Source organism: Carica papaya, chromosome 1, assembly GCF_054855325.1.
Source record: "Carica papaya isolate Zhongbai chromosome 1, ASM5485532v1, whole genome shotgun sequence".
NCBI lineage: Eukaryota > Viridiplantae > Streptophyta > Magnoliopsida > Brassicales > Caricaceae > Carica > Carica papaya.
Window position 1 is genome coordinate 4,749,232 of NC_142309.1, and position 27,044 is coordinate 4,776,275.

The 27,044-nt window shown below is 32.8% G+C and overlaps 3 protein-coding genes across 5 annotated transcripts; 1 reads left to right on the plus strand and 2 right to left on the minus strand.

The window, feature by feature from the left end:
- Nucleotides 1-9,959: 9,959 nt before the first annotated feature.
- On the minus strand, nt 9,960-17,875 carry LOC110813019 (ENTH/VHS family protein). Of its 3 annotated transcripts, none has more exons than XM_022040005.2 (8): nt 17,571-17,875; nt 16,164-16,273; nt 15,560-15,807; nt 13,501-13,620; nt 13,263-13,419; nt 12,308-12,447; nt 12,192-12,227; nt 9,960-11,012 (listed from the first exon to the last, which is right to left on the minus strand). In XM_022040005.2, the coding sequence occupies exons 2-8, from the start codon at nt 16,237-16,239 to the stop codon at nt 10,218-10,220; spliced, it is 1,572 nt and encodes a 523-aa protein (XP_021895697.1). In that variant the 5' UTR covers nt 16,240-16,273; nt 17,571-17,875; the 3' UTR covers nt 9,960-10,217. The 3 variants fall into 3 exon arrangements, with proteins under 3 accessions (XP_021895697.1, XP_021895696.1, XP_088071934.1); XM_022040004.2 differs by having other exon boundaries at nt 16,164-16,282; nt 17,571-17,874; XM_088215808.1 differs by lacking the exon at nt 17,571-17,875 and adding an exon at nt 17,175-17,328 and having other exon boundaries at nt 16,164-16,282.
- A 314-nt stretch (nt 17,876-18,189) lies between these two features.
- On the minus strand, nt 18,190-20,930 carry EXO70C2 (exocyst subunit exo70 family protein C2). The gene has a single exon (XM_022039990.2). It carries the CDS (start codon nt 20,659-20,661, stop codon nt 18,448-18,450), a length of 2,214 nt encoding a protein of 737 aa, XP_021895682.2. The 5' UTR covers nt 20,662-20,930; the 3' UTR covers nt 18,190-18,447.
- Nucleotides 20,931-22,590: 1,660 nt separating this feature from the next.
- On the plus strand, nt 22,591-26,569 carry LOC110813061 (uncharacterized). The gene is made up of 7 exons (XM_022040056.2): nt 22,591-22,957; nt 23,706-23,868; nt 24,219-24,419; nt 24,507-24,752; nt 25,259-25,406; nt 25,633-25,864; nt 25,992-26,569. Exons 1-7 carry the CDS (start codon nt 22,636-22,638, stop codon nt 26,324-26,326), a joined length of 1,647 nt encoding a protein of 548 aa, XP_021895748.1. The 5' UTR covers nt 22,591-22,635; the 3' UTR covers nt 26,327-26,569.
- The last annotated feature ends 475 nt before the right edge of the window (nt 26,570-27,044 follow it).

Genomic DNA, 27,044 nt, shown 5'->3' on the forward strand with positions numbered 1-27,044 from the left:
AAGATGGTTTTTATAGAGGTGGGTGATGGGTCGGGTCGGGTCATGATAGTGACAGGTGAAGGGAGAGTCAAGTCAAGGAGTGTTTTGGGGATCATGTTATGTAAATCTTTTATTATTAATTTAATTTAAATATTTTATTTATTTTTCAGTGGTATTTTGGTAATAATGTGGTCGGCCTGATGTGGTCGTCTCTCGTCAGCGCATGCACGAGAAAGAGCAAGAGAAAAAGAAAGAGAAAGCTTTATTTATCGTCTTCTGTCGTTTTTGCTGAACTCAGCAAATCGCAATAAAAAAATAAAAATAAAAATATATTTTTTCATTTTTAGTTTTTCTTTATATATTTATTTTAATTTATAGGAAAAATTTAAGATGTAAATAAATAAATAAATAAATAAGAAGAGGAGAGACATGAAGGACAGGCTTTATCAGAAGGGAGTTGTTGGTTAATAGACGGCTGTTTCCGTCCTTGTTGTCGGCTCTACAGTAATATTGCAATTAATTATTTGAAATAAAATAATAATAATAATAAATTAAACAATAAATATAATAAATAAAAATATAAAAAAGGAAAGTAACGGACGTGACCATCACATACCTTCTGTGTCTTTTTTTTTTTTTTTTTGACGTGACCTTCATGCGCATTTAGCCCCTTCCCCTTGGACTTTTTTATTTTTTATTTTATTTTTTTTTTCTAAAAATATATATTTAGTTTTTTTATTTTTATTTTTTCTGATATTTTATCTCCAAAGTAATATGATCAAGCGGTAGAGGAAGATCAGTTAGAACATTGATGGGTCCCTCTCCATATAATCGGTTGATGAATATTCTCTCGAGTCTTGATTCTGCACATATGTGTTTTACGTTATACACACACACATATGTATGTGTGTGTGTATATATATATGTATAACTTGATTATCTTCGATTTGGACGGTTCTTGTTCATGTTTTTAAATATTATTTTTGGGTTAATTTTTTTCCCTAATATTGTAAATAGATTTTTTGGAAGGAATATTTACATAAATATAAATAAATGACACAGTAATTTTACCACATGGAAAACACTATAATTTGTTTAACTGAAATCTTATCATGTTAGCATCGAATTTAGTTGAAATTCTTATAGAATCTTTTGTTATTAATATAACATAAGGTCTTTCAAAAAAAAATATATGATAATATATGTAGGGTTACTATTTATATTTTGCATTAATTAATTATGATGTTAAAATATTGTGATATTTCAAATTTTTACAAGAGAAATTAAAAAAATAAATAAAAAATATTAAACTGAATATGAGACGAATTTATACGTGAGTTACGAAATAAGTTTATACGAAGAGATCATACCCAAGTTGAACTAGTTAGTCTATGTCAATGAAAGTGGATAATATTTTTTGTTCGATCTCATCCAAGAAGTACTTTTAGAATGAAACTAAAGATATATGTAAGTGGTTTTATGTTAACATACTCTAGTTAGGTTGTATATATTCTCCTAACTCAATATAGATAAGAATTTATGCGTGTTTGTGATACTTAAACGATACAATCTCATAAAGCAATATATATTTATGAATAGAAACAACAACTTGGTTTAGGTTAACTCGAAAAATGTTTACAGTGGCATATAATTTCATATAGCTAAGTTTCAAAATACAAAAAAAAATCGATGCTTCCACAACTCCACCATGCAGTCAATCCTGTTTCATTTAATCTTTATTCCATGGTTATATATCTTTTCGATTAAATAATGAAAAACATTTCTCTTGTTACGTGAATTCAATTTTTATTTCATTAAGAAAATAATTATTTTTTCTTGACAATATTGATGCATGAAAATAGAATACATATTAAAAAAGTATATATTATACACACTTATATAAGTTTTATGGTATAAATAGTCCTCGAACTTTAGTTATTTTTTCAATTTTTGTTAGTAATTTTTTAATAATTGTAATTAAATTTTATATAAGTCATTTAATTAATTTATTTATTGTATTTTTTATTAATATAATTTTTTTTAAAGAGATATATTAATACATATGATAGATATCATTAAAAATTGATGATATGAGTCTCCTATGGGTTAAATTTAAAATTATTTCAAATAGAAGTTAAATAGAATATATATATATATATATATATATATATATATGTAAACACACACACACACACACACACACACACTATCTTGATTGACACATACGTATCATGGTGTATTTTTATATATGGTCAATGGCCTTACTATATAATATAGTCATGCATTTTTTTTTTTTACATTTACTCATGTATGATATATATTATATATATGTATTATTTCGGAATTTAAGAAAATTCTATGGATAGTGCATCGCATGCTTGGCTTTCATAGGTGATCGCACGCATGCTCCATATAAGTTTAGTTAAATAATTATATTAGTATGTAATAAACGACTAATAATACTATCCCAGTACATATACATACATATTTTCGTCCGTACATACATTTGTATGTATATATGTATATACGTATATTACTGTAAAAACGTAGGCTTTTGGGTAATGCTACCGGATTATAAGTTTATATAGCACACGTATGTACACATATATATGTATATATAGCCTTGATATTCGTATATATGTACCAAATTTCTCTTTTATGAATCCCCTCTGTCTAAATTCTAATAAAGGCTAAGAAAGATTGAAATGTCGTTACATGTATATATAGCTGTGACCTAGCCAAAAAAAACAGCTTTTTTCTGTCTTCTATTTTCTTCTTTTGAAAAAATAAATATAATTAATACATTTTAAATTATATTTTTATGAATTTTTATAGAAATTTAAAATAAAATCAATTATATTTTTATGATCTTTCAGTTTATATCACATATTTATAAAATATATAGTATTAAAATTAAAAATTAATATTCTTTTCATTAAAAAATAATATTTTTAACTAGTTAAAAATCTCGAACTATATACAATAAAATATACTCCGATCTGCTAAATTCCATACAAAAATTTTAATTAATTTATATTTTAATAGTAAATTTTAAGTTTATAAATTATTGAATTGATTTATTATTTTTTTTTTGAAAATATGACAATCAAATTATATTTTTCTTAATTACACTCAACATCCAAAATTTTATTGTAATTTTTAATTATCTGCAGTCAACACCATTGATTCTGTTGACGATATCAAATATATCAAGTACTTGATCTGGGCAGTGCGAGTATAATACACACACACACACACACACATATATAAGGTGGGCGTACGTATACATGTGCATATATGTAATATGTATATACATACAGTGGAAGGCTTTAATAATATTTGCTATATATATATATATATATATAGAGAGAGAGAGAGAGAGATATATATATATATATATATATATATATATATATGCATATGTAAGATGAGCGTGATGGCATCTTCAGCTTTTTATGTCGTTCAACGTTTATCCATTAGCGGTCGCTTTTTAAAGCTTTTTATGTTGAAACAATAAAGCCGAAAGAGGAAGAGCAAGCTCATTTGGAATAAAGCCCTAAATCACCCTCTCCTCATCTCTTCTATATATTCCTTTTCTACTTTCTTTATGTTTTAATTTCTTGTTTCATGCGTACGTACATATATATATATATATATATATATGTGTGTGTGTGTGCGTGTGTCTGTGTGTATATATATATGGACGCACAAACGATCTTCTCGTTGAGAACAAACCAAGATCCTTTTAGAAGTCTCTCATCTTCTTTTTTTTTTCCAAAAATAAAAAATAAATAAATAATGTTCTGATTATATTCCTTTTTAAATTGTTATAACTATTTAAATGAAAAACAAATTTAATTATTATAGAATAACTTTTATTAAAAAAATTTAATGAATTTATTAAAATTTAATTACTATAATTTCACTATTAATTATTATATATCAGTCACTACTATTTAATAATATATATATATAATAATAAATTTTATATTTTTAATAATATTTAAATTCATAAATCTCTTATTATTTTATTAAATAATATATTTTAAACTTATAAATTGAAACATTAGAAAAACATATCTTTACTTTTCTTGTTCTAATATAGGAAAAATGGTTTATCTACGCAAAAGGTAAAAGAATATATTCACATATCTATGTATGTATATATGATACGACCACTAATCAAAATGTACCTAACATACTTTGGGTGGCAAAGTGTGGGATTAATTAATCCAATGAGTTATGAAAATATAGGACTTTGATTCTAATTCGTGATGTGGTGTTTTCTTAGTGGAATCAAGAATTTAAGTGATAACAATCATGGTGAGTAATTTGTCAAATTAATTTTTAAATTTTTTAACTTTTTATAATTTAATTTTTGATATTTTTTTTCTTTATAATAAAATTAATAACGTTTTATATTTTTTTTTCAAATGCTAATAGTGTTTTTTTTTTTTAAACTTTATAACGGAAAAATTAAAATAATTAAATAATATTTTAATATTTTAAAAAATAACTCAAAAATAATTTTAATTAACTAAATAAATTAATAACAATTAAAAAATACCCCTAATGTTATTATTAATTTATTAGTTTAATTAGTTAGCTAAATTATTTTTTAAACTATTTAAAATATAGTATAATTATTTTAACTTTGTTTTTTTGTTCGAAACCAAATTATCACAAAAAATTATTATAAACTAAATTATAATAATATTAAATTTTATGAACTAATTTAATAAAATGTCTTTGTAATTAAGCTTATATATATATAATATATATACATATTGAATTCATTGTGCAACTTCTTAAAATTCAGTTCAAACTAGACAAATATGTGAATAATAACTAATAAATAAAATTAAAAGGTGTTTCTTTAAAGAAAAAAATGAGAGAAACATCACATGAAACATTAGAGATTATTATATAAATGCAATAAGCATTGAGAGAGTGATAATGGTGTTGGAGATGGGAAAGGCATGCTGTAGAGACATGTCGCGGCGAAAAGCTGCCGGTCACAACTATACACACACACACACTCACATATATGTAATATAAATGTTTTCTATATATATATATATATATATAGAGTGGGTTTGATATCTCTGCTCATGGCCATAACCCTCAAAATCATAAGCCGTATGCATTGCATGCCCCCCAACTTTTGATTAACTTAATTATCTATATTATAATTACTCTTTAGTGTATTATATTAACAATCATATTTTTTTCAATTATATATTTTGTATTTATCTCGTGTATAGATATATATATATATATATTAATGCATTGTGGGTCCTTCAATCTTCTTATTGCAATTTCACCAAAGCTTATTTTTCATTTAAAAAAATTTATTATCATTTATTTATATTATAATTTTTAAATTTATTTAAAATATTAAAAAATATTTTTGAAAGAGTTAATAAATTAATAAGGCAAAGGGGCGAAAGGGAGATAAAGGCTGACGCAAACACACCTTTTTAAAAAACGAGAGACCAAATTTTTGAGCCGTTAAAGTAACACACCACATGATGGCTTTTATCAGCTTTTGTTCCTCACATGCTTACGTCATCTCACCGTTGACTTTGACCACTTTTGATTTTAATTTTATTGTTCAAACATTATTATTAGTATTAATTAATTAATTAATTAATTATATTTTACTGTCAGTCACCGACTTTGTCTTGTCGTTTTCACTTTCACGATATCGTAAAAGAAGGTAAATTTCGATTTTGGTAAAGATTTCAAGGGGTTATATATATATTACCCGACACATGTTGCTCTTAATTTTGGAAATTTTATTATTTAATAATTATAATTTGTTTGTTTTTAATTTAAAATAATAATAAAATAAATGAGGGGTCATCGGTATTGGGATCGGACGGTGGATGTTTGTCTCACTTTGTGCTTCCAAACTGTCTACACAATGGATAATGAATGTTTTGTCTTTCATTAAATTAATCAATATTTAAATATATTGTAAATAAATATTAAAAATAAAAAATATTTAAAATTTTTTAAAAGGATAAAAAATTTAATATGAACTTTCAAGTCACAAATTTTGTAAGACCTGAGTTCAAAAATTTAGTTCGAAATGATTTTTTCAATTTATAAAATATATATAATTAAATTATTTTTAAAAAATAAATTATATACGAAATTAAAAATAATTCTGAAAAAAATAGATAAAAATAAAAATATAAGAAGTATTTTTGAAAGAAAATTTAAAAACAGGAGAATAAAATCGCAAAAAAGAAAACTCCGACCGCGAAAGAGAATTTTGGCAGAGCCGCTACACCCGGAGACCTTTCACCAGTAAGGTTTCGATTTTTTGCCTTTTCTAAACAACCAGGGTCTCCTAACTTAATTTTTCGCATGTTTACGTATAAAACCAGCCAAAACCGGTTTGGCCGAGGTGAACCGCTGCTGTGGGTGGCGAAGCTGGCACCGGAGCACGGCGACGGTGTAGTGACGAAACTCTAAAATTGGTTGAAAATATTTTTCAACGCCTATTTTGACCTTTTGAAGTATTCTCGGATATGTGACGAGTGTTTTAATTTTTACATAAAAAATTCAGAAAATTCGGAGATCGCCAGGAGCCGCAGTAAAAAGTACGGTGTTTCAACCAACGATCTAGAGTAAGAATCCCTCACCTTTTTTTCTATTACAGTAAATGAAAAGTTCGGCCAAGCTACCGCGGCCAAAACCCAAAATCCTCTCTGATGACCCTCTTCCCGTTTTCTGTTTTGCATGATTTTTTTACTATCATGTTCTTCGTCCTTTTTTGGTGCAGGTTAGCTGGAAAAAAAATTCGGCTGGGAAGGAGGACCGGTGGAGCCTCAACAACTAGAGACCTTATGCCAGTAGAGTTTCAATTTTTTACATTTTTCGGTCAACCGATGACTCATAACTTGGTTTTTCGCAGGTTTACATGTAAAACTGGTCAAAACTGGCATAGCCCAATCGAAACTGACCTGGCTGAGGCGAACCGCCGTCGTGGGCAGCAGCGCAGGTTCCAGAGCACAGCGACGGCACCGGGCCAAAGCATGACGGTGGCACTTTGCCGGAACCCTAAAATTGGTCAAAATGGATTTTCAACGCCTATTTTGACATTTTGGAGTATTTTTGGATACGTGATGGATGTTTTAATTTCCACCAAAGAAATTTAAAAAATTCTGGGATCGCCAGGAGGCGTAGTGGAAAGTACAGTATTTCGAATACCGATTTGAAGTAAAAATCTTTCACCATTTTTTTGGTTACAGTAAATTAAAACTTAATAATCAATAATACTGTGTTCTATGAAAATTAGAAAACTTTAAAAATAATTACATGTCACTGGTGGATGCAGAACCGGTCAGTACATATTTGCCTTAGTTTACTGTTTATTTTCTCTTGTACTGCTTAAAATGCTTACTACTATATTGTGTGTATTAAATTACTAGTTTTAATTGCTTTCTCAATTATTTAGTTTACTTAACTGAATAGCACTCATTTGTTGATTTGTTTTGTAATAAATGTTTCAATCATGTTTCTTAATATACGTATCGCCTATTTGCATGACTTAGAGTTGATCTATAAATATAAAAAATTAGTATGTAACTAGTAATTGGTTAATTGTGTGAATTTATGCATGAAAGTCTTACTGGGTACCCTGAAAAAATGTAGACGAATCCGGTACATAGAGAATACTACTGTGGACATTATCTCAGTCGGACGGAGCTGAGAAGTCTCATACCAAAAGAGTTTAAGAGATATGGCTCACTTTCATACTGGACGATGTATCGAGACAATAATATTTGGCACCCATTATCAGACGTGGTATGCGGATGGTCGGTTAATTGACAAATTTATATATTGGGTTTATGCATAGAAGGACATCCTTATGGACCCTTAGAGGTACCAATAAGCACATAAAAAAGAAAGTTATTGTTTTTGTTTACTTGTATATGAAATCATAATGTTATTTAAGTTATTATTTTTTTAGGTCGATTTTGAAAACTCATAACGGTAAGTATAGAATAAACAGTTTTATATTAAATGAATTTATTAAAATTAAGGGCTCGATTAGTTATTTTATAATTTCTAACAACCTTCGATTTTTTGTATCAATGATTAGTGTGATATTCTTACTAGGTTACTGTAACTCATATCCTTATTTAACCATTTCAGATCAAGAAAATTAAGATTCAGATCCTAAACAACATGAATGTTGCGAGTAAAGGTTACCTCTCGGACCTCATCAAAATTGCCAGTAGAGGTTAACCCCATAGAATTTTAACTTTATTTCTGTTTCTATTATCTTAATTTTTTTTAAAATAGATATTTCTGTAATTCTATTGGACATCCTAATTTACTGTATAAGAAATAAAAACTCTAAATTATTATTTACTTTCGCCACTACAACATATATTCTTTCCCGTAAGATTTTGGGCCTTTACAAATTTGCTATAGGCTTGACCCATAAATTATTGTATATTCAATTTTGTAATACTTTTTAAATTAAATTTTACTAAAAGTAATTAATTATATATATAAATTTTTTTAAAAAAATAAAAAAATTTCTGAAATTATTATATAACATGGATCTACAAAAAAAATGAATAACAAATGTAAAAGAAGTTGAATATCATATAGTAACTCAGTTCGTGTGATTGTAATTTTAAAACATTCGAATGATAAAATGAGATATTTATATTTTCAATAAAAAAAGGTTGGACAAGCATACCTTATATACCTCACTAATTACTTATTTAACCTAATATATATATATATAATTTCACATATACATAAGCACAATATACAGTGCCACAAAATGGGTTACGCATATGTTGTTCTGATAAGTAGGGTCCTCCGACCCAATGGCTTTTAACAAAAGTAGTTAATCTTATATACATATATATATATATGTATGTATGTACGTACGTATGTATGTAAGTACAAGAGGGTATTTGAATTTAAGGGAGTAGTTGGTGATATGTTTATAGTTATGAAATTAAAGGAGTGTGAAAGATGGTTTAGTTAGTTATAATCCCCAAGACATTGGGAACTCACGCTTTGTGTCTTCTTTTTGACTCACACTTGAGACCGTCAAGAAAGAAGACATCATGATCTTACATTCACACCATCACCTCCTCCTCTCTAGCTCTTATATATATATATATATATATATATATATAACTCAAAAACTTAACAATAATTACACGGGTAAATTATAAGGAGTTCATTGGATTTTTTAAGTTTAATAATCACTGCATTCATTAGTTCGAAAGAATTAAAATTATTTTTTTTTTATCTTGAATAAATATTATAACTTAGTCTAATATATTATTATAAATGTTTAGATTACTGTTAAAATATAAATTAATTATTTTCTTAAAATAGTGTAAAATTAAATAAAATTTTAAAAAAATTACTTTTCTAATTTTGAAAATTTATCCTAAAATTAACCCTACCGTCCATGATTTGTTAAACTGTTCCATCACATCACACGTCATTCTCACGTGACTGTTTCATCATCACCCTCAAGATCATTCGCACATTTAAAAAGAGAATGAGCCTGTGAGAGTCTGTGACAGAGATTGCCGGAGGCCTTGAGCCTTTCTATTTTTATTTTTTAACTGACACTTGTAACTCCAGTTGTTTATACTATTCTGGATAAGAATAGTTTAATTCCACTTTTTTTTTTTAATAAATAGAGTAGAATAAACAAATCGTTCAACACTACGTATGTTTTGGTATGGAAATCAGAATAATACAGAACTCCGATAAGTTACCATACTAAATTGATCTAAGATTAATATACTTTCTTAGAAAAAAAAAAAATAAGAGATCGTTAATTTAAATTACATCGCAGTATGATACATTTTTTTATTTAAAAATTATTTATATTATATAATAATTAATATATACATATTACTTTCAATTAATCAATATGCGTACCCCACAACGCAGTAGATGTATCTGTTCATTTAGAGATGATAGATAAAAACCTTTAGTCAATTCAACTAAGCAATGAATGGTTTTAAATAATACCATAAATATTGAGAACGGTAACTTAAAAAAATAAAGTTACAAACATTTACTATGTGCAGATCTAATTAGGTGTATAATCAGAGGCACACAAGCATTGATTGATTCACCTACATGGTGACAGAAGAGTTTCAACTAGTTCTGAAAATATCTTTATGCTACCCACAAAACCTTTCATGCTCGGAGAGGATGGGCAGGGCCTGAAAATTCTATTGCCGACTAATCGGTGCCATAGGCATGGATGATGGCTGGTTATAGAAGCCTTCAGAGCCTTGAAACTGATACGAATTTTGGAGAGGAGTTGTAAATGGAGAGGCACTTGTTATTGGAGCTCCAACTGTTGGGTAACCAGGCAGAGAAGAAGCTGGTTGTTGGGAGACGGTGTAGTTGTATGGCATACCACTTACTGGTCCTGCAGTCTGCATGTACTGCGGCACTTGATATGGTGGCATAGGAGGTAATGGTGGCAATGGAGGAGGAGAGGATGATGGTGGAGGTGGAGCTTCGTTTAGAGGTAATTGTTGGGTTGTTGTCGACATGCTGTGCTGGAGGGACTCAGGATGGGAGAACGGAGGAATTTGGGGTTGTTGGGGATGTTGCGTTGGTATGTAAGACTGGTCGTTGTCAAGCTTAGGCCTCTTTTCCGAAGGATATTTGCTGGATGACTCATTTAATGGGTTGCCAATGACACCTTCGGATGCCAAGGATGAGAGGACAATGGATAGCATTTGGGCGGAGGATGTTGATGCAGTTAGCTTTGCTGCAACTGCAGCAGCTGCAGATTTACGGGGGTCATCTTCCAAGTGAGTAGATTTTTCAGGAAAAGACACCTGCCGAGCATACATTACAGGTGCTGACTGCTCCCTGTCTGACTGACTAAAAGTTTGAGATGCCATGGAGGTAAGAGCTTCCTTTGAGCTTTGCTCTGCGACCAACTGTGCATTGTCACCAGTTAGTAACTGTCTGCAGATATTTCCAGCTAGATCCGATTGTGATTGTGCAGCCTGAAAGACGGAGATGCATGTGATTAAAATTAAGGATGAATATACAACAAATAAAGAGCTTTGAGATGCAACGAATATAGAAAAATCTGAAAAATCCATCTTCAAGATTGAAGGCCAGAAAAATCACAGGTTACAAAAAGTTATACATTATAATCTTCAAAAGTTATACGAGTTAAAAAGACTGTTAGGGAAGGTGAAAGGAAGAGGAGAAGGGAGGGACTGAAGATTATTTAGTCCTCACAAATATCAATCATAATAGAATGTATTTCTAGAAATGAATCGACAAGAGAAAATTAATGATCATACCCCTCAGAGGGTCAAATGATGAAACTTTATTTTAAAAGAACAGTGAACCGATAGCACTTAGGAAAAACAGTAAACACATAAAGAGGACTATACATTCTACAGTGGACTATTTTTCAAAAGGCAATTTGAGAAGAAGATTTCAATCATTAAAATCATGCAGGATGACCACAATCTTACAGAAGGAGAGAAACAAAAAAATCAGGCAGTACCTTAAGTATAAAACTCCCATTGGGAGTGACAGTGCCTTATTTGTAAAGAATGTGCAACCAAGTTATGATTCCTGGGAATCCATAAAAAAGAAATGGAAAGAAAAAAAAAAGGAAACTCCACTTTCTGACTTCGAAAGGAAGTACACGACTACAGTTGAAAGCTGAAATTAACTTTTTCTTTGATTACCTTCAAGAACAAACACATTTGAGTACACTACTTAATTGGGTCACATCTAAATCTTTTCTTGAGTTGTGGCTCATATTCAATGAGATTACTGTTTGCAAAGATCACACCCCCCACCCCGGCTGAAAAGAACTATAATGAATCATCATATTGTCCTTGTGCAATCATTGTGTTCACTGGACTCCCATGGCACAGTACAATATCTTTGAGTCTAGGTGTTTCTTGCTGAGGGCGCATTCTTATAATTCTAGGTTCTCTTACCTCTATATTTAGGAAATTCTAGTTGTAGGACACATTTTTAATAGCGAAAAATATTTCAGGTGGCTCCATACAGCAGGCACATCGCCAAACCACTTCATATTCTCTCTCCCTTTCACTTATTCAATATAGTCTGTATGCTGAGTGAATATTTATTAGAAAAAGAGGTAAATTGTACCCACGTATCCCCCAAGCAAATCAGTTTAGATTAAAGTGCCAAACCTGAAGTTGAGTACGGACTTGCTCCAGTTTGAATTCCTGATGGCAGAAGCACTTCAGTCTCGAGTAAACATAATCAATAACGAACTCGTAACTAAGAAATAGTCTAGCCAACTAACCTGCTCTTGCAAAGCCTCTCTCAGGTGAGACACAAGACTTTTTCTTGATGATTCAAGTGCCCTTAGTTGTTCAATACAGTCTCTAAGTATAGCATGCTGCCCCTGGACTTCCTCCATGAGCGCAGGTCTATGAAGTCGCACTGTTAAACCATAAAACGAAAACATTCATAAGTCATGACATGTAAGCAACACAAGTTCAAAGAGAAAACTGGAAGGTCTAGTTTAAGACAAGAAAAATTCAACCAAAAGACAGGGAATGCTTCTGGACTGCGTTTGGCATATTCCACAAACCAATACTCTTTTTCTGTAGAGAAGAGAGTATAAATTACTTTTAATCACATTCCAGCTTCCGACCAACCAGCAAACTTAGTGGATACTAACTAAAAATCATAAATCTCAGAAAGCAAAACAGACAGCTCAAACAAATTTTGTGAAGAGGAATTATCAACTATTCAATCAAGAAATTAGGCACCTTAAGAAAATCTTGTTTTGACTCCAGAAATGAGAAACTATCTTATTTGAATCCACAATAAACCATCTTATATACTATGGATCTGAGTGCTAGATTTTTCAGAAGTTGCACTTCAGAAAACTGTGCACGGGAATAGCATCAAGCCACCCTTCCATGCACCAAAATGTGAAAAAAAAAAAAAAAAAAGTTATGATCATTATACCACATGAAATTACATTTCAAATTGAAATGTATCATAACTAGTAAATAAACTACAATAATAAATAAATAAATGCAAATGCCATCGATAAAGTACATTTAAATATTCAGTTTTCATACGTCCGTGAGAAGCAGAAAGAATTGGACTCTTAAATATGTTATCTTTCTGTTTTTTGGAAGTGGCATACTTCAAACCTTGTACAGTAGCTAAAGAGAGTTATACAAATGAAAGGAACCTAAAATCTGAAATCTTAAAAATACTACCAATGAAGCAAATACCTTTACCTGAATTAACATCAACCCCGATTTCCTTGTCTACTTTCTCAATGCAGCTAACAGCATTTCTACATTTTCCCAGAATAATGTCTTCATCTATCTGCCCACCGTAAAGAACTTGATAGCCCGAGACTATTTTGTCTAATGTATTTCCAACAGGCTGCTTCTGTTAGGAGCAACGGGCACACATTAGCCCTCAAATATAGAAGAACAATGAACCAAGCAATAGGCAAACAAAATAGAATACCAGTTTACTGCTTATATGCTTCCCAATTCTGTTACTGTTTTCTGCCTGCCTTCCCACAAGTTCTTCCTTGAGAATTTGGCCGCGAGAACCAAAAACTTTTCGCTCTTCCCATATACTAATCTGCATGTTAAAACACAGGGACAGCGTGATATTAAATATTCCAATTTAAGAATTTGACATTATAATGCTTAAGCAAATAAATATGCCGAAGATGTTACTCCAACAATTAGGCCAGAAAATTCAAGCATGCATAACATTAACTCTTTCAGAACACGATCAAATATTGTTGTGAACAGTACCGGAATAACAGTAGCATGAGACTAGTAGATCAAGGCTAGAATGATTGCTTCAAGCAATCTTTAAGAACATAGAAGAAAATTTCTCAAAACAGTTTTATTATATATTGAAAGAGATTGGTAAGTTTGTATTCGTTAACCTGTCCAACTTAGACTTGAAACCTGAGATATAACTCCAAAGAATTTAAATCATAAATGACCTTTACACACTGAATAAAAGAATACCAAAACACCCCACCCTACGATATCTTAAATAAAAAGAAACCTACCTCCCGAAACTTAAAAATAATAATATCCTAATCCATATAGAAAATCTAGCTTACAAATAACTTTAAGAATGACACTAACTCTATCCTGTAGTTTCTCAAATCAAACTCCTCTTGCATGACATTGTAAACCAGTTTTTCCTCAATAAAGAGCTTGTCTGACTTCATTGCTTACTGATATCACGATAAACATGCATTAGCAACAGATACGTGGGAAGCATGTAGGGAAAGGATTCTCCCTATTGACAATTTAAGATTAAGGGGGCAGATTATTGCAAGCAGGTAATCACCTGTTTGCATGTGTGCTGAGAAATCATGTAATCACCTTCTTTTATGGTGCCCGGTTGCCTATAGCTTATGGTGCATTATTTATGAGCTGTAGGGTATTAATTGGGTGATTACTGGGACTGTGAGAGGTATGTTGCCAATTTAATTCCTTTGACTGCTTTTTGAGTTCTTTAGAAAGAAAGAAATGGTAGAGCTTTTGATGGAAAAGAATTAAATTTATATAACTTAAGAGATAGGTGGATTAATTATTTTGGAACTAGCTTGAAGAATTAGGTTTATATCAGTTAACAGATAGGTGGATTAATTATTTTGGAACTAGTTTGAAGAATTAGGTTTATAAAAGTTAACAGATAGGCGGATTAATTATTTTGAGTAACTAGTTTGTTAGGTCATAATATTGTTAGGGATGAGAATTTTGAGAATGTCATTGACATATTAACTATTTTGTAAATCTCTATGCTTACGGGTTGGTATCCCTTCTTTTTGGTACTTTATTAATATACACGTTACTTTTTATTTAAAAAAAAATAATAATAACAGAACTCAGATAACCCAGTGATATCTTTGAGAAAATAAAATAGCAGCTTTAATACGATGACATCAATATCATTATTTGGATGAAAAAGTTGCAGTGAACATAAGTCATGAAGCACTGTTTCAGGAAGTTATCAATATAGAAAACAAGAATAAATAATTATGAGAGAAATTCCAACTAATGAAAATAGTTTTAAATTCAAATATGATACTTAATAATCCCTTAATGCGGATAAACCTTTCACCACAAAAAGTACTTCAATTGCCGATAACGTTTTACAACCAAAAACTCAACATCCAAAAAAAACTTTCGTAATTCTTCTCCATAATACCACAAACCATAAAAATCAGTTAATGCATGACATTAACTGAGGAAAGCAATCCTAAGGAAGCCCTTCAAACTTACCAAATGCAGATATTTAAAGAAAAACTATAGTGATATATGTCTGACAAATGTCTCACATACTAAATTTTTATTATGTAACTCAAAAAGTTACCAAATTTGGCTGTTTCAACTCTAAACGGTTTTAATTGTGTTATGAAGTCCTTATCTACTAAGAAAAAGGATTCTCCATTCATATTGGAGAACATGTTGTTGATGGCATAAGGACTTATTATTATATTAGCATTCCAATTCAGAAAGCAAAATTATTTCCAAACTGTCAAGAAACATACCAATCGTAGAGCAGCATTTCTTCCAAATTCATCTCCATTTTCAATCACGTCACGGAGAGCATCTGGAAGAACCTTCCAGAATTCACCAACAAACTCTGAACCCTTTCGCCTACTATTCTGCAGAATGTCATTGGCAAGGTATAGAAAGGCCAATCTCTGCTCACGTGGAGAGCAATGAAACTGCCTGGCCCATGTTTCGACAACTTGCTTTGCTTTGTTCATATGGAAAATACACCAATGTGACAAGGCTTAGCGCATTAAGGATAGAAGCAAACAACACAGAAGAAAACCAACAGATTGGTGGCAAGTGCAAAAACAATGACTTCAGACAAGAATGTCAATTAAGAGATACAAACAGATAAAAAGTTTAGACAAAAGTATATATCTTCTTGAAAGCCTTACGACGACACGTCGATAATGGAGCTGCCATTTGATGCCAATGAACTATATTTATTAACCAATGCAGGAGATTGATACTCATTTAAGCACAAAATGATTTCTGAAAGTATTAACAGACTGCTGAATACTCTTTGAAAGTGAAAATAAAACAAATAATCGTTCAGAAAAGTTCAAACACATCGTTTAGAATCCTAATGGAGGATACTTTCTATGCTCGCCTGAGAATTATTGAGCTTGGTAAGCTTGTCCACTAAAATCTGTGCATTGAAAGAGCTAGCCATATCTACTAATAAAGCTTCAACACTTGCCACCTACCTGCACAAACTTTAAAAGCCAAAAAAGCTTCAAAAGGTGAAGTTAACACGATCACTTATTTAATAAGTTGACATAGGAGATGATACTACATAAATAGAGATTAACACAAATGCAAGCACTTTGAACACTTAGTAGAAGCAAGATTGAAGTTCATACAGAACTATTATCTTAGGATGCAAGTACCACCCTAGAATGATATCATTAACTTGAAAGCTTTCTCCTACACCATTTACAACTAAAAATTTAGCCCCCTGAATGACTAAAGATAGTCACTGGATGCCTCTTAGCAACAATCAGCGACTGCTCCGAGCAAGACTAACGTGTTATTAGTCTCTTAAAACTAATAAAGAAGGTAAATAATTTAGCAACAACCAGAAACTGCTCCGTGCGAGACTAACGTGTTATTAGTCTCCTAAAACTGATAAAGAAGGTAAATAATTAATCTCTCACCAAACTTCTTTCAATTCGAAAGTCCATGATTTGACTTGGAAAAGAAGAAAATTTGACCATCTGAATTAACTCTAATTGCCAGGTTGCAATTTCCAAATTTAGCAAATAAAGTTCGGGACCGGGACTGTATCCAGCTTAAATATGTCTCTAAATAAAGATAATTAACAAACAACAATTTGTTTTGCTTACCAAAAGCATAGACTGATCATCTCAAAAGGTATATACATAGTATAAAATTCGAATAACCTTCTAATTAAAAGCCACCCTTGTGGTGGGCTGTTCGCCTACTGCAAGTTACTTCCTCTTGATATTATCAGCTTCTACCTCACTTGTCCGTAAACCTTAAGGTTGCTACCGTTTCCCACTCACCTTGCGTGTTCTCTTCTCTCCCACAGGTTTTCAAGAAGAGTTTAAATGTGATGAAACAGTTTTCAAAATTGAACACTCTTACCGAGCTGTCATGGACTTCCTCTGCAATATCCCTTTACCTTCAATGTAGTTTAAGATTCATCCACAACACAACGACACTCGAGAGAAGAATCAAACAGACAAAATAAGCACCAAAAGAAAACGAAATTGCATAACCAATTCTCAGACTTAGCTCTCTGTTCAAAACACAACAGATAACCAAACAATAGCTTAGAAAACCAAAAATCTCAACCAAACTACAATGAATTAGCAAGATACTAAAACCCTAAAGCACGGAGAGCTTTACCAGACACAATCGCAAACATAACAGCAGCAAAAATTGAAGAAAGGTAAAAAAGAGTTAGCATAGCAGAAGCACCGATCAACGACAGCAACATCAGATAATAGAAATCGAAAGAGCGAAAGAGAGAAACAATACTTGTTCAAAAATGCAGGTGAGGGAACCGCGAGAATCACCGGCTGGTGATTATATGTGGACCCACAGTATCTCCGCTTCCATGTTACGATATTTTTTGAGGGAATTAGGGATTTTTCCTTTTCTTCCTGTTAGGAATTTGAGAATTAAAAGAAGAACGAGACCGTCGTCGTCGTCTTCTTCCTCTTCTTCTTCTCCGTGTTGTCTGCTTGCGATACGGTTCTTCTATAGTGGTTTCTTGAGGTTATGGGTAAGGAGGTGGAGAAACTAGAATCGTACCATGAGAAGTCACGATAGAGAAAGAGGGATGGTTCTCGTTTTTAAACGGGGTATTTTCGGCTTGAGATGACAGAAGAGGTATTGCTACCCGTTTAATTACCAAAATGCCCCTACTTTGTTCACTTTATCAAATTGGGCTGGGCTGAGCCGGGCTGGTTCTTCTTATGAAATTTGACCCGTTTTAAACTAAAAAAATTTATGAATGTCAAAATTAAAAATAATTATAAATATGTACAAATAAATATATTATTAATATATGTAATATATTTTAATTATTTTATATATTTTTAATATTAAAGTAAAAAACCGAAAAAAATAACAAGAAAAAATTTGTTTAATAAATTTAATTTAATTTAATTTGCTAACCAAATGGTATACAGAGGCTACAATTAGCATCACATTGTCCAATCACAAATTTTTAATCACTATAAAAAAATACAAAAACACAAAAAAAATATATATATTATGTGAATTAAAACTGAAAAATGGACTAGGACACGTGGCCCTTCCTCGTGTCTCATCAAAGTGCCCCGTATTGGCACAGATCAACGTCTCACCACTCTTCTTCCTCCTCCTTCCTTCACTTTGCTGCTTGTTATGGTTATCTCCTCCTAGCCATGGCGGAAGCTTGATTTCCATCAAATAGCTCCTCAATGTAAGTCTCTATATCCTCTTCCTGAAACTTAATATACTTCTCTGTTTGCCTTCCTGGATCTAAATACTGTGAAAACCTACCCAAGAAAGATCTGTAAGCAGGTATCACCACTGCGGATATTGAAACCCGGAGCTCTGATTGGAGCTGCTCGTCACTCACCACCCACGTGCTCTGTGTCCTGTGGATCTCGTCGAACATGGCATTGAAGCTCTTAAACCTCTCCTTCAGCACTGGTTTCACCAGTTTCCCGTTCACCATCAACCCTTCGTGCCCGAGACAACCCAAAAGTTTTCCCCAAGTCTCCCGCTGGTAATTCTTGTGGTAGTTTCTTAAATTTGATGATCGTTTTCGGCACCACGTGTCGCCCATCACCTGGTGAATCTCCGCCGACCCTTTGATCTTCTGGACGATGTAGCGACCATTGTTCATCATGAAGATACAGCTCAGTGGAATATCTTTGTACAGCTTTGATTTCTTTTCGAGGTTACTATCCAACAAATCCATCACCCTCATCAGCTGAGCCGAAAATGGCGAGACACTCTCGTTGTTTTTTGAATCGGCGTTGTTGGAATCATGGTCGTCGTCGACGACTCCATCATGACGTGGCCGGCTCGTCGAGTCAGCTCGCTCGATCTTCCAGTGTTCCTTGAAAACTTGCTCTAGCGTGGTTTTATACTCGCATGCATACCTGAGATAATTCATGGTGTACCGGGTCAACGGGTGAACCGCACCGCCGGGAACCGGAGTCTTCCCGGTGTCGGACTTGATTGAGTTCTCAAGATCACAGAACATGTAAATAGCGGTCTCCCCAAGCCGGGACCGAGATGTGTTGGCCTCTGCTTTCAGCTCCTTGGCGAACGGCTCCGGGAACAAATCATTGACGGCGGCGAAATGGTCGCGGAGCGTCTCGTACATGTCGAGCACCTTGAAGAGCTTCTCCGCCGATCGCTTCGTCATGGCTACGGCTTCGGCGAAGTTGAGGAGCTGAATCTCGGTGGAGCGAGCCACTTTGGTGAAGAGATCGGCAGCTATAGCGGCGTGATCGGAGAACACCTCGTCGGCGAGCTTTTTCTCGCCGGGAAAGTAGATGGTGGCGCAGTCTTTGAAGGTTTTAGTCCACGTGGGGATTTCTCTCTCCATTGAATCCCATGGCATTCTGTGAACTTCGTCGATGCTGAGCTTCTCGTAGCAGAGGTGATGATTCAGTGTCTCCTCCAGAGAGTTCCTTCTAGCCACGACGTAGACCTCCCGGCATTCGTATTCATACCCTGCTTTGATCATCTGATCAGAAATCTTTTTCAGGTTCGCCACCGTCTCCGGTGGGTATCCCGGGAAAATATCAGTGGGTAATTCTTCGACATTGGGTTGATCTTGATCCTGGCGATCTTGTGCGTTTTTTCCTGTCTCGGATGACTCATTAATGGTGTGTTTCGGCGGTTCTTCTAGAAGCTGCCTGAATTCATCTTCTAAATATGACATGGCGCGTTGTTGAATGGCGCCAACTCGGTTGATTAAAGACGCACGACCTTTATCTGAGTCGAATCCGCCATGAATGGCTGCTAAGAGGTTTGATAATCGAGTTACAGATTCCAGGAAGGAGGTTGTCGTTGTCTCCTCCTGAAGTTCGTTAAATATTCTTCCCTTTCCAACTTTCTCCTCTACAAGATCCAAGAACTTCTCAACGAACAAAGGAACCTCCAGCTTCATTTTCACTTCCTCCTTTTCCTTTTCCTTCTCATTTCCTTTCTCTGTTTCTGTTTCCTTTTCTGTTTCTTGTTCTTCTTCATGTTCCTTCTCGCCAACCTTATTGTCGTCGTTGTCATCCTCTTTGTCTTTGCTATGATTGACCGATGATAAAGTTGATATAAAGCGATCAATATCTTCGGCCACTGATTCAAGCGTGTAGTGAATCTCCACCGCCGGAGTCTCTTCGATCTGCTGGGTCAATTCTTGATCATCACCTTTCGTCTTCTCATCAACATTTTCTTTTCCTTTTTCCTCTTCCTTCTTCTCCTTCTCCTCCTCCTTAGCTTCCTTCACAGCTTCGTCTCCATCTTTCCCGTCAACCTTCTGATTATCAGCGGCCGGAAGGGAATCGCCATCACCAGCACCGGTGTCCTTATCGACATTCGTCTTCTCATCAGCCTGGTTCTTCTCCATTTTCTTCTTCAAATGATCAACCCAACTATGAAATTATCGTCTATGGGAATTGGGTTTGGTTTTGTTGATGTTCTTGTTCGATTTTGTCTGTGTTTTTTGTTTCATAGGATTGAAAAGGTCGTTGTTGAGGCAGGGGTGGGAGATGGTTGGGTGCCATTTCCATTGATTTTGAATGGTGGAGAGTTGACCGGCGATTCCTAGTTAGCGGGTGGTTCTCGATTTCTCTTCTCGTGTTTCGTGCTCTGCATGACGATGTTTTTTGCGGATGTATCGGGGCATGGCGAAATGCATGCCACTACTTCACTACATAAAATATTATATATCCGAATTATATTTATATATGGATTTTTCTTTTATTTTGTATTTATTTTATGTTTTTTCAAGTTTGTTCTTGGTAAATTATTTAGGGTTAAAATAATATAAATTGAGTTTCTGCTAAATTATTTTATACTTGGTTCAATTTCTATCACATAGACACCTAATTTATATATATTGTTTTGATGATAGTCCTAACATGTAAATGTAAAATTAGAACATGGTTTGCATGTTTGATCTTATGCATTGTATGATATTATTTGTTAGGATAAACTATTAAATTAATTTTTAAAATTTATCATTTATTATAATATAATTCTTAATTTTTTTTTGTGTTATAACCTAATTCTTAATATATATTTATTTCAAATATTTAATTTTATTTCATTTTTTAAAATAATTAAATCTTGTTTAGGTACTTTAAAAATAACTATTGTTGATTAATTAAATTAATAAGTTAAGATAATTTTTTAAACTATTTTTAAAAAACCCAAATATGATTAATTATTTTAACTTTTTTATTAAAGAAATATAACAAAAAATTATATGTTTAAAACAAACAAAAAATATCAAAAATTAAAGCGTAATGAAAAATATTATGAGTTATATTATAATAAATATCAAAATTTTAATACTAATTAAATAATTTACTCTATTTTATATGGCAATAATTAAATTTATAAGAATAAAAAGTATTAGTTGACCTTAAATTTTGAAGAACTTATAGTGGAGATTACAAATGGTGTGATTAAATATGAAGCATGTGTTAAGAATAATATGAAAATTTTAAATTAAAATTAATTAGATCTTAACAAATAAAATGGACTAGTATCTTATTAAGGGCATGTTCGGAGTAAGATGGCACATTTGTTGGGCTAAGGAAAGAAGTTATTTAATTTTTTACTAATTATCATTTAATAAAATTTTTACATTCAACTTTACTATTCATCTAAAATTTATAATGAGAAGAGTATGTTTCAATATGATACTAAATTCTCAAATAACTTGAAAATAAGAAAAAATGTTATGTATTTCAACTATTTTATATATATTAAAATTCAAGTGCACTGGATAAAAAATGAAGGGTTAAATAAGAATAATAAAATCATGAGTATAATATTTATTTTGCTGATTATTTTATTATTTTTAAAAATTATATATAAATTAAGAGTTCATAATGATGATATTTGATATTATTTTATTATTTTTTATATACTAATTGTCATGTATCGTGCATAAGTAATTAAATTTTATTTTTAACAGAAAATGCAACAAAGACACTTTGTTAAAAATAGAATAAAATATTAGATAATAGATTTTAAAATATAAGAAGCTAGGATTAGAATAAAAGAAGTTTGAAAATTTAGGGACAAACTGAAATTAATTTTACATATGTGGGTGAAAACTATATTTCACACGGAAATTTCTTATGGAAGAACGGGTTGCCGTTTTATTTGGCCAAGAAGCAAACAACGTGCCGTTTCTTAAATCACTAAACAGCATCACCGTCACGAGCCCACAGTCCTTCCATGTGGCCATAGCCGCGTTTGCTCACGATGTAATTCAATGATCAAAAAACGACATCGTTTTCTTCGTCTATAAATTCACTGGGGCCAACACGCGCACTCAGCGTCAGCGTGGACGAGGAAGAAGGAGAAGATGATGAGGCACAGTGGATCCAGAAAAAGACGAGTGTCCATACACTCTCTTCTCTTCATACCAGCGATTTTCGCTGCCTTCGGCTTGTTGCTTCTCACGTTCCGATCCGTTGATCCATCAATCACCGTCGATTCTCATTTGCAAGGACCAGATGAGCTTCGAGATTCGAGCTCGAGCTTGAGCTCGAGCTCTGATGCAGTGCCGAAGGGAGGACCGAAATCTTGCGCCACCGTCGAGGAGATGGGAGAGGATTTCAATGGAGGTTTTGTCAAGGAGAGCCTCAGAGTTAGACAGCTTGTTAGGCGTCATTTTGCGGTAAACGGTAAGGTCCTTTCAGCTGTATATCAGCCTGATTGCTGCATTTTTTTTCTATGCGAGGGTATATTCATGGATACGATCTTTTATTTCTCGATACACAAGCTTTTTGCCTTTAGATAAATGCATGTTGTATCAGGAAGAACAGGTAATGCATTTATACATGTGTGTATACGTCTGTGTATGTTAGTAATATCATTTTCAACAAATTTAGTGGCTGCTAGTCTCTGTAAGAAGCAACTAAATTTTAGTTTTGATAATTGGTCAGGTATTTGTATGATTATACGCGAATAATCTTAACTTACACCTTCATGTGTTGAGATATCTTCTTACAAAGGAAAAAAGAATCGAAAGAAAGAAAGTTTTTAGCTTATTCAATGGAATTATGGGGATTGTATGAAAATCACGTTAGATAAATAGCTCGATTAAAGCCTTAAATTGTATACGCATATTAATTTCATAATGACTCGGGTAAAAGTTAGTTTTCTTGAGGGAAAAAAAGTGCATATACTAACAAGGCTCCGATGGGGTACTGGCATGACTCAAAAGTTGAAATTTACAGCTCACTCAACTTATCACTATGACCCCAAGATCCTATTAAGAGGTGGTCCTTAATAAAAAAACAGAGGGTCTGAAACCAAATGTTCTAACTCTATCAGAAGAAAAGACTATATTCTCAAAAGCTTTGTCCTTTTAATTTAGTATAGAAGCTCACTTGTTTTTTTTTTTGTAAAAAATTTTCTTTTCTGTTTCAGGGGCTTCAGCAATCCGTAATCTTCCTCCTGAGCAGTTCTGCAGACATGGCTTTGTTTTGGGAAAATCATCAGAAGCAGGATTTGGAAATGAGATGTACAAGATCTTAAATGCTGCGGCATTGAGCATAATGTTGAACCGTTCCCTGATCATTGGGCAAACCAGGCATATTGGTTCTTTCACAATCCTTTCTGCTTCTGTTGAAATAGTCATTGTCTTTATTTCAATTAATTAGCAAAAGATAGTATTCTGGTTTATGTGCATATAATCATATTTTTAGTAGCTTTTTTTTTTTGCCCACTGTTGGCGCAATTATGACATAGTTGACTTCACAAGTCTCACTGCATATACGGGTTATTTTCATGGAATTCTCTGATAGGCTCTCTTCATTTAGTTTTGGGGTTAATGTGGTAGTAAGAAGTAACAAAGAAATGACTAAGAAATTGCTGGTATATATGCAGTTGTTTTCATTTATGTTTCCGTGTGTTGATTCTTTCTTCAATATCTTTCTTCAGAGGTAAATATCCCTTTGGTGATTACATTTCCTATTCAAATTCGACCTTTACCCTGAACGAAGTGAAGCATCTATGGAGGCACAATGGTTGTGTGAGAAAGCATGGAAGACATCTGGTTATGAGGATTGATGATTTTGTGAAACCAACAAAAACAGATGTCCTTTGTGGCAATTGGAGGAAGTGGGAGCAGCCTATTATATGGTAAAGTGAGAAGGCTCCAGAACTCCCAATACAGATCCACAGTGAATTTCTCATTTTAATTTCATAATGACAAATCTAGCTTTGCAGGTTTCAAAATACTACAGATGCTATGGCAGCTCAATTTTTCTTGAAGAATGTACATTCTGAAATGAGGTTTGCTGCCTCTGAGTTATTCGGGAATCCAGGTTCTCTCCATTTGCAACCTAATGTATTTGGAGAACTGATGAGAGTACTCATATCTCCTTCAGAAGATGTAGAGGAAGCAGTCAATTGGGCTCTAGGTGGCAGGGGGGATCCTGAGTTTTCATTACACATGCGAATGCTCATGAATAGGTATTGCAACTGACTTTCTGATCAAAGAAAAAGCGAAGTTGGTCACTTTATGATTGATGTGAAATGATGTTTCATGATAAATGAGGAACATAAAAAATTGGAGATGTACTTCGAAGAAACCCAGGGATTCAAGAGGAGCTCTGATACATCATATGTCCAATTTTTTTCTGTTTTACTCGACTGTCGCTACTTAAAGAGGTCTTTTTGCTCGGCCCTTAGAGAAAAGCAAGACAATTACATGTAGACTGCAATTTGAGGTCATTTCTCCTATCAGCGCCGGAGATGAGAAAATGCCTTTTATATGTCTATGAAGGTTTTAATAAAACTTAGAACTTGTTCATAAAGCCTTGAACTTGAGCAAAATTTTAAAAATCATTCAAACTTTTATGAATAAGCATGTTTGTAATGAATTGTTTTTGGACATCCTTGGAAGGAGAGGAAAAATGTGATAGACTAGGATGTGATTCCAATGTAATTATATATATCTCTTCTGCTCTGTATTTCAGGTCTGTGAGAGCTGGACAGGCAGCTTTAAACTGTCTGAGGAAAGCCATGCGTAACTTTACACAAGGGCCAAAACCTCGGGTGGTTTTGGTATCAGATACTCCCGCATTTGTGAGAAGCATAAAACCAAATATTAGTGAATTTGCTGAGGTAGGATTTCAGAGTCATCTTGTAAATTATATTTATATTTGGAATTCTAACTAGCATTTGTAGGTTGATTTTGTTCCTTTCATAATGCCCCCCTCCCTGCTCACATGAAAACCATACATATAATTGTTTTAGAAGTTTGTCAAATTCTGAAATCCAATACGTATTAAGGTTTGGAATATCTAAACTCTCATATTGTACAAGATTCTGAAAAATTGCAAATTTCCAGGTTCTTCATTTTGAATATAAGGTCTTCAAGGGGAATATATCGCAAGATGTTGGTAGGTTGCCTAGTTTGGATTTTAGAGTGAGGGATTGGGGCCCAGCACCTAGATGGGTTGCGATCGTGGACTTCTTTCTTGCATCTCATGCGAAACATGCTGTTATCTCCGGAGCTCACAGGCGAGTTGGTACTACTTATGCTCAGTTAATAGCCGCACTGGCTGCAGCCAACAGCCTTGGTAATTTTTATAACTTACGCTTTAAAATCTCTATCCGTTTTCTTCAAACTGTTGAAGTGTAAGTTATATCTTTCTTTTTATAGAAACTGCGGGGAAATGTCTTAATATTTTGTTCATCCTATCTCAGGGGAGAATTCTACTAGTTCAAGTTTTTCATTCTTAAGCAGCTTCCAAAGTAATTTATTGAGAGAAGGCTTAAAGCTTCAGGTGGGATGGGGACATGTCTGGAACAGATTTGCTGGTCCGTTGAGTTGTCAAAACCAGTCTAACCAATGTGCTTTCACGCCACTTCTTCCTCCAGGTTGGTGGGATGGCATTTGGCAATCTCCCATTCCCCGTGATATCCGTAAGCTTTCTGCCTACGGCGTCGAACTCTCTGGTCTCGGCACCGTCGATGAAAATGAACTTCGATCTTTCTGCAGCTCGAAGAAAAGAAAGGCGGTAACCATTACGCTCATCTAAGATGTAATTTCAAGCTTTCCTATTATACAATTCGATATCTTTGTGTATCAATATTATTTTATACTTAGTAACCACAGATTAGGCTGTCTAACATGTAGTTATTTTATTGATCTGGATCAAATTTCATTCTTCATCTGATTAACTAATTGAGAATAAAATTAACCAGGTCTCACATTTCTGGTTTTGTATGTATGTATGTATGTATGTATTCATTTCAAATGTAATGTCAGTTTTTCAGATCTATTTCCACGAATTCAGAATGAATTTCCTAATATAACGTTTCATGAATTAAATAGTATTTGCATCTAATAACAAATAGGAACAATCTTTAACAGGAAGACAACATAACTAGTTGTTATATTGAATATATATACAGAATACAACCTGATTGAAACCCAAAATTCGATATAAATTTTTTTATTCAGTAAAAAATAGGTTGCTTACATCAGATCTGAAATTTAGCAAACTAATTAATGAATTGATTAGCTTTTATAGCAGAATGAATATTTAGGATTTGTAAAGTTAAATGAATCTTGAGAGGGAGCAAACTGGATCATAAAAATGTGGAAAGAAATCAACTTTAAAACCATGTCATGAAAGCGAAAAGGAGTTAAGCTTAGCTTATAAGAAAAAAATAAAAAAAATAATAATTATTATTATTTTGTTCATGTATTGCTTATTTTTACTTAAATTAATTTCTATTTTAATTTTTAATGAC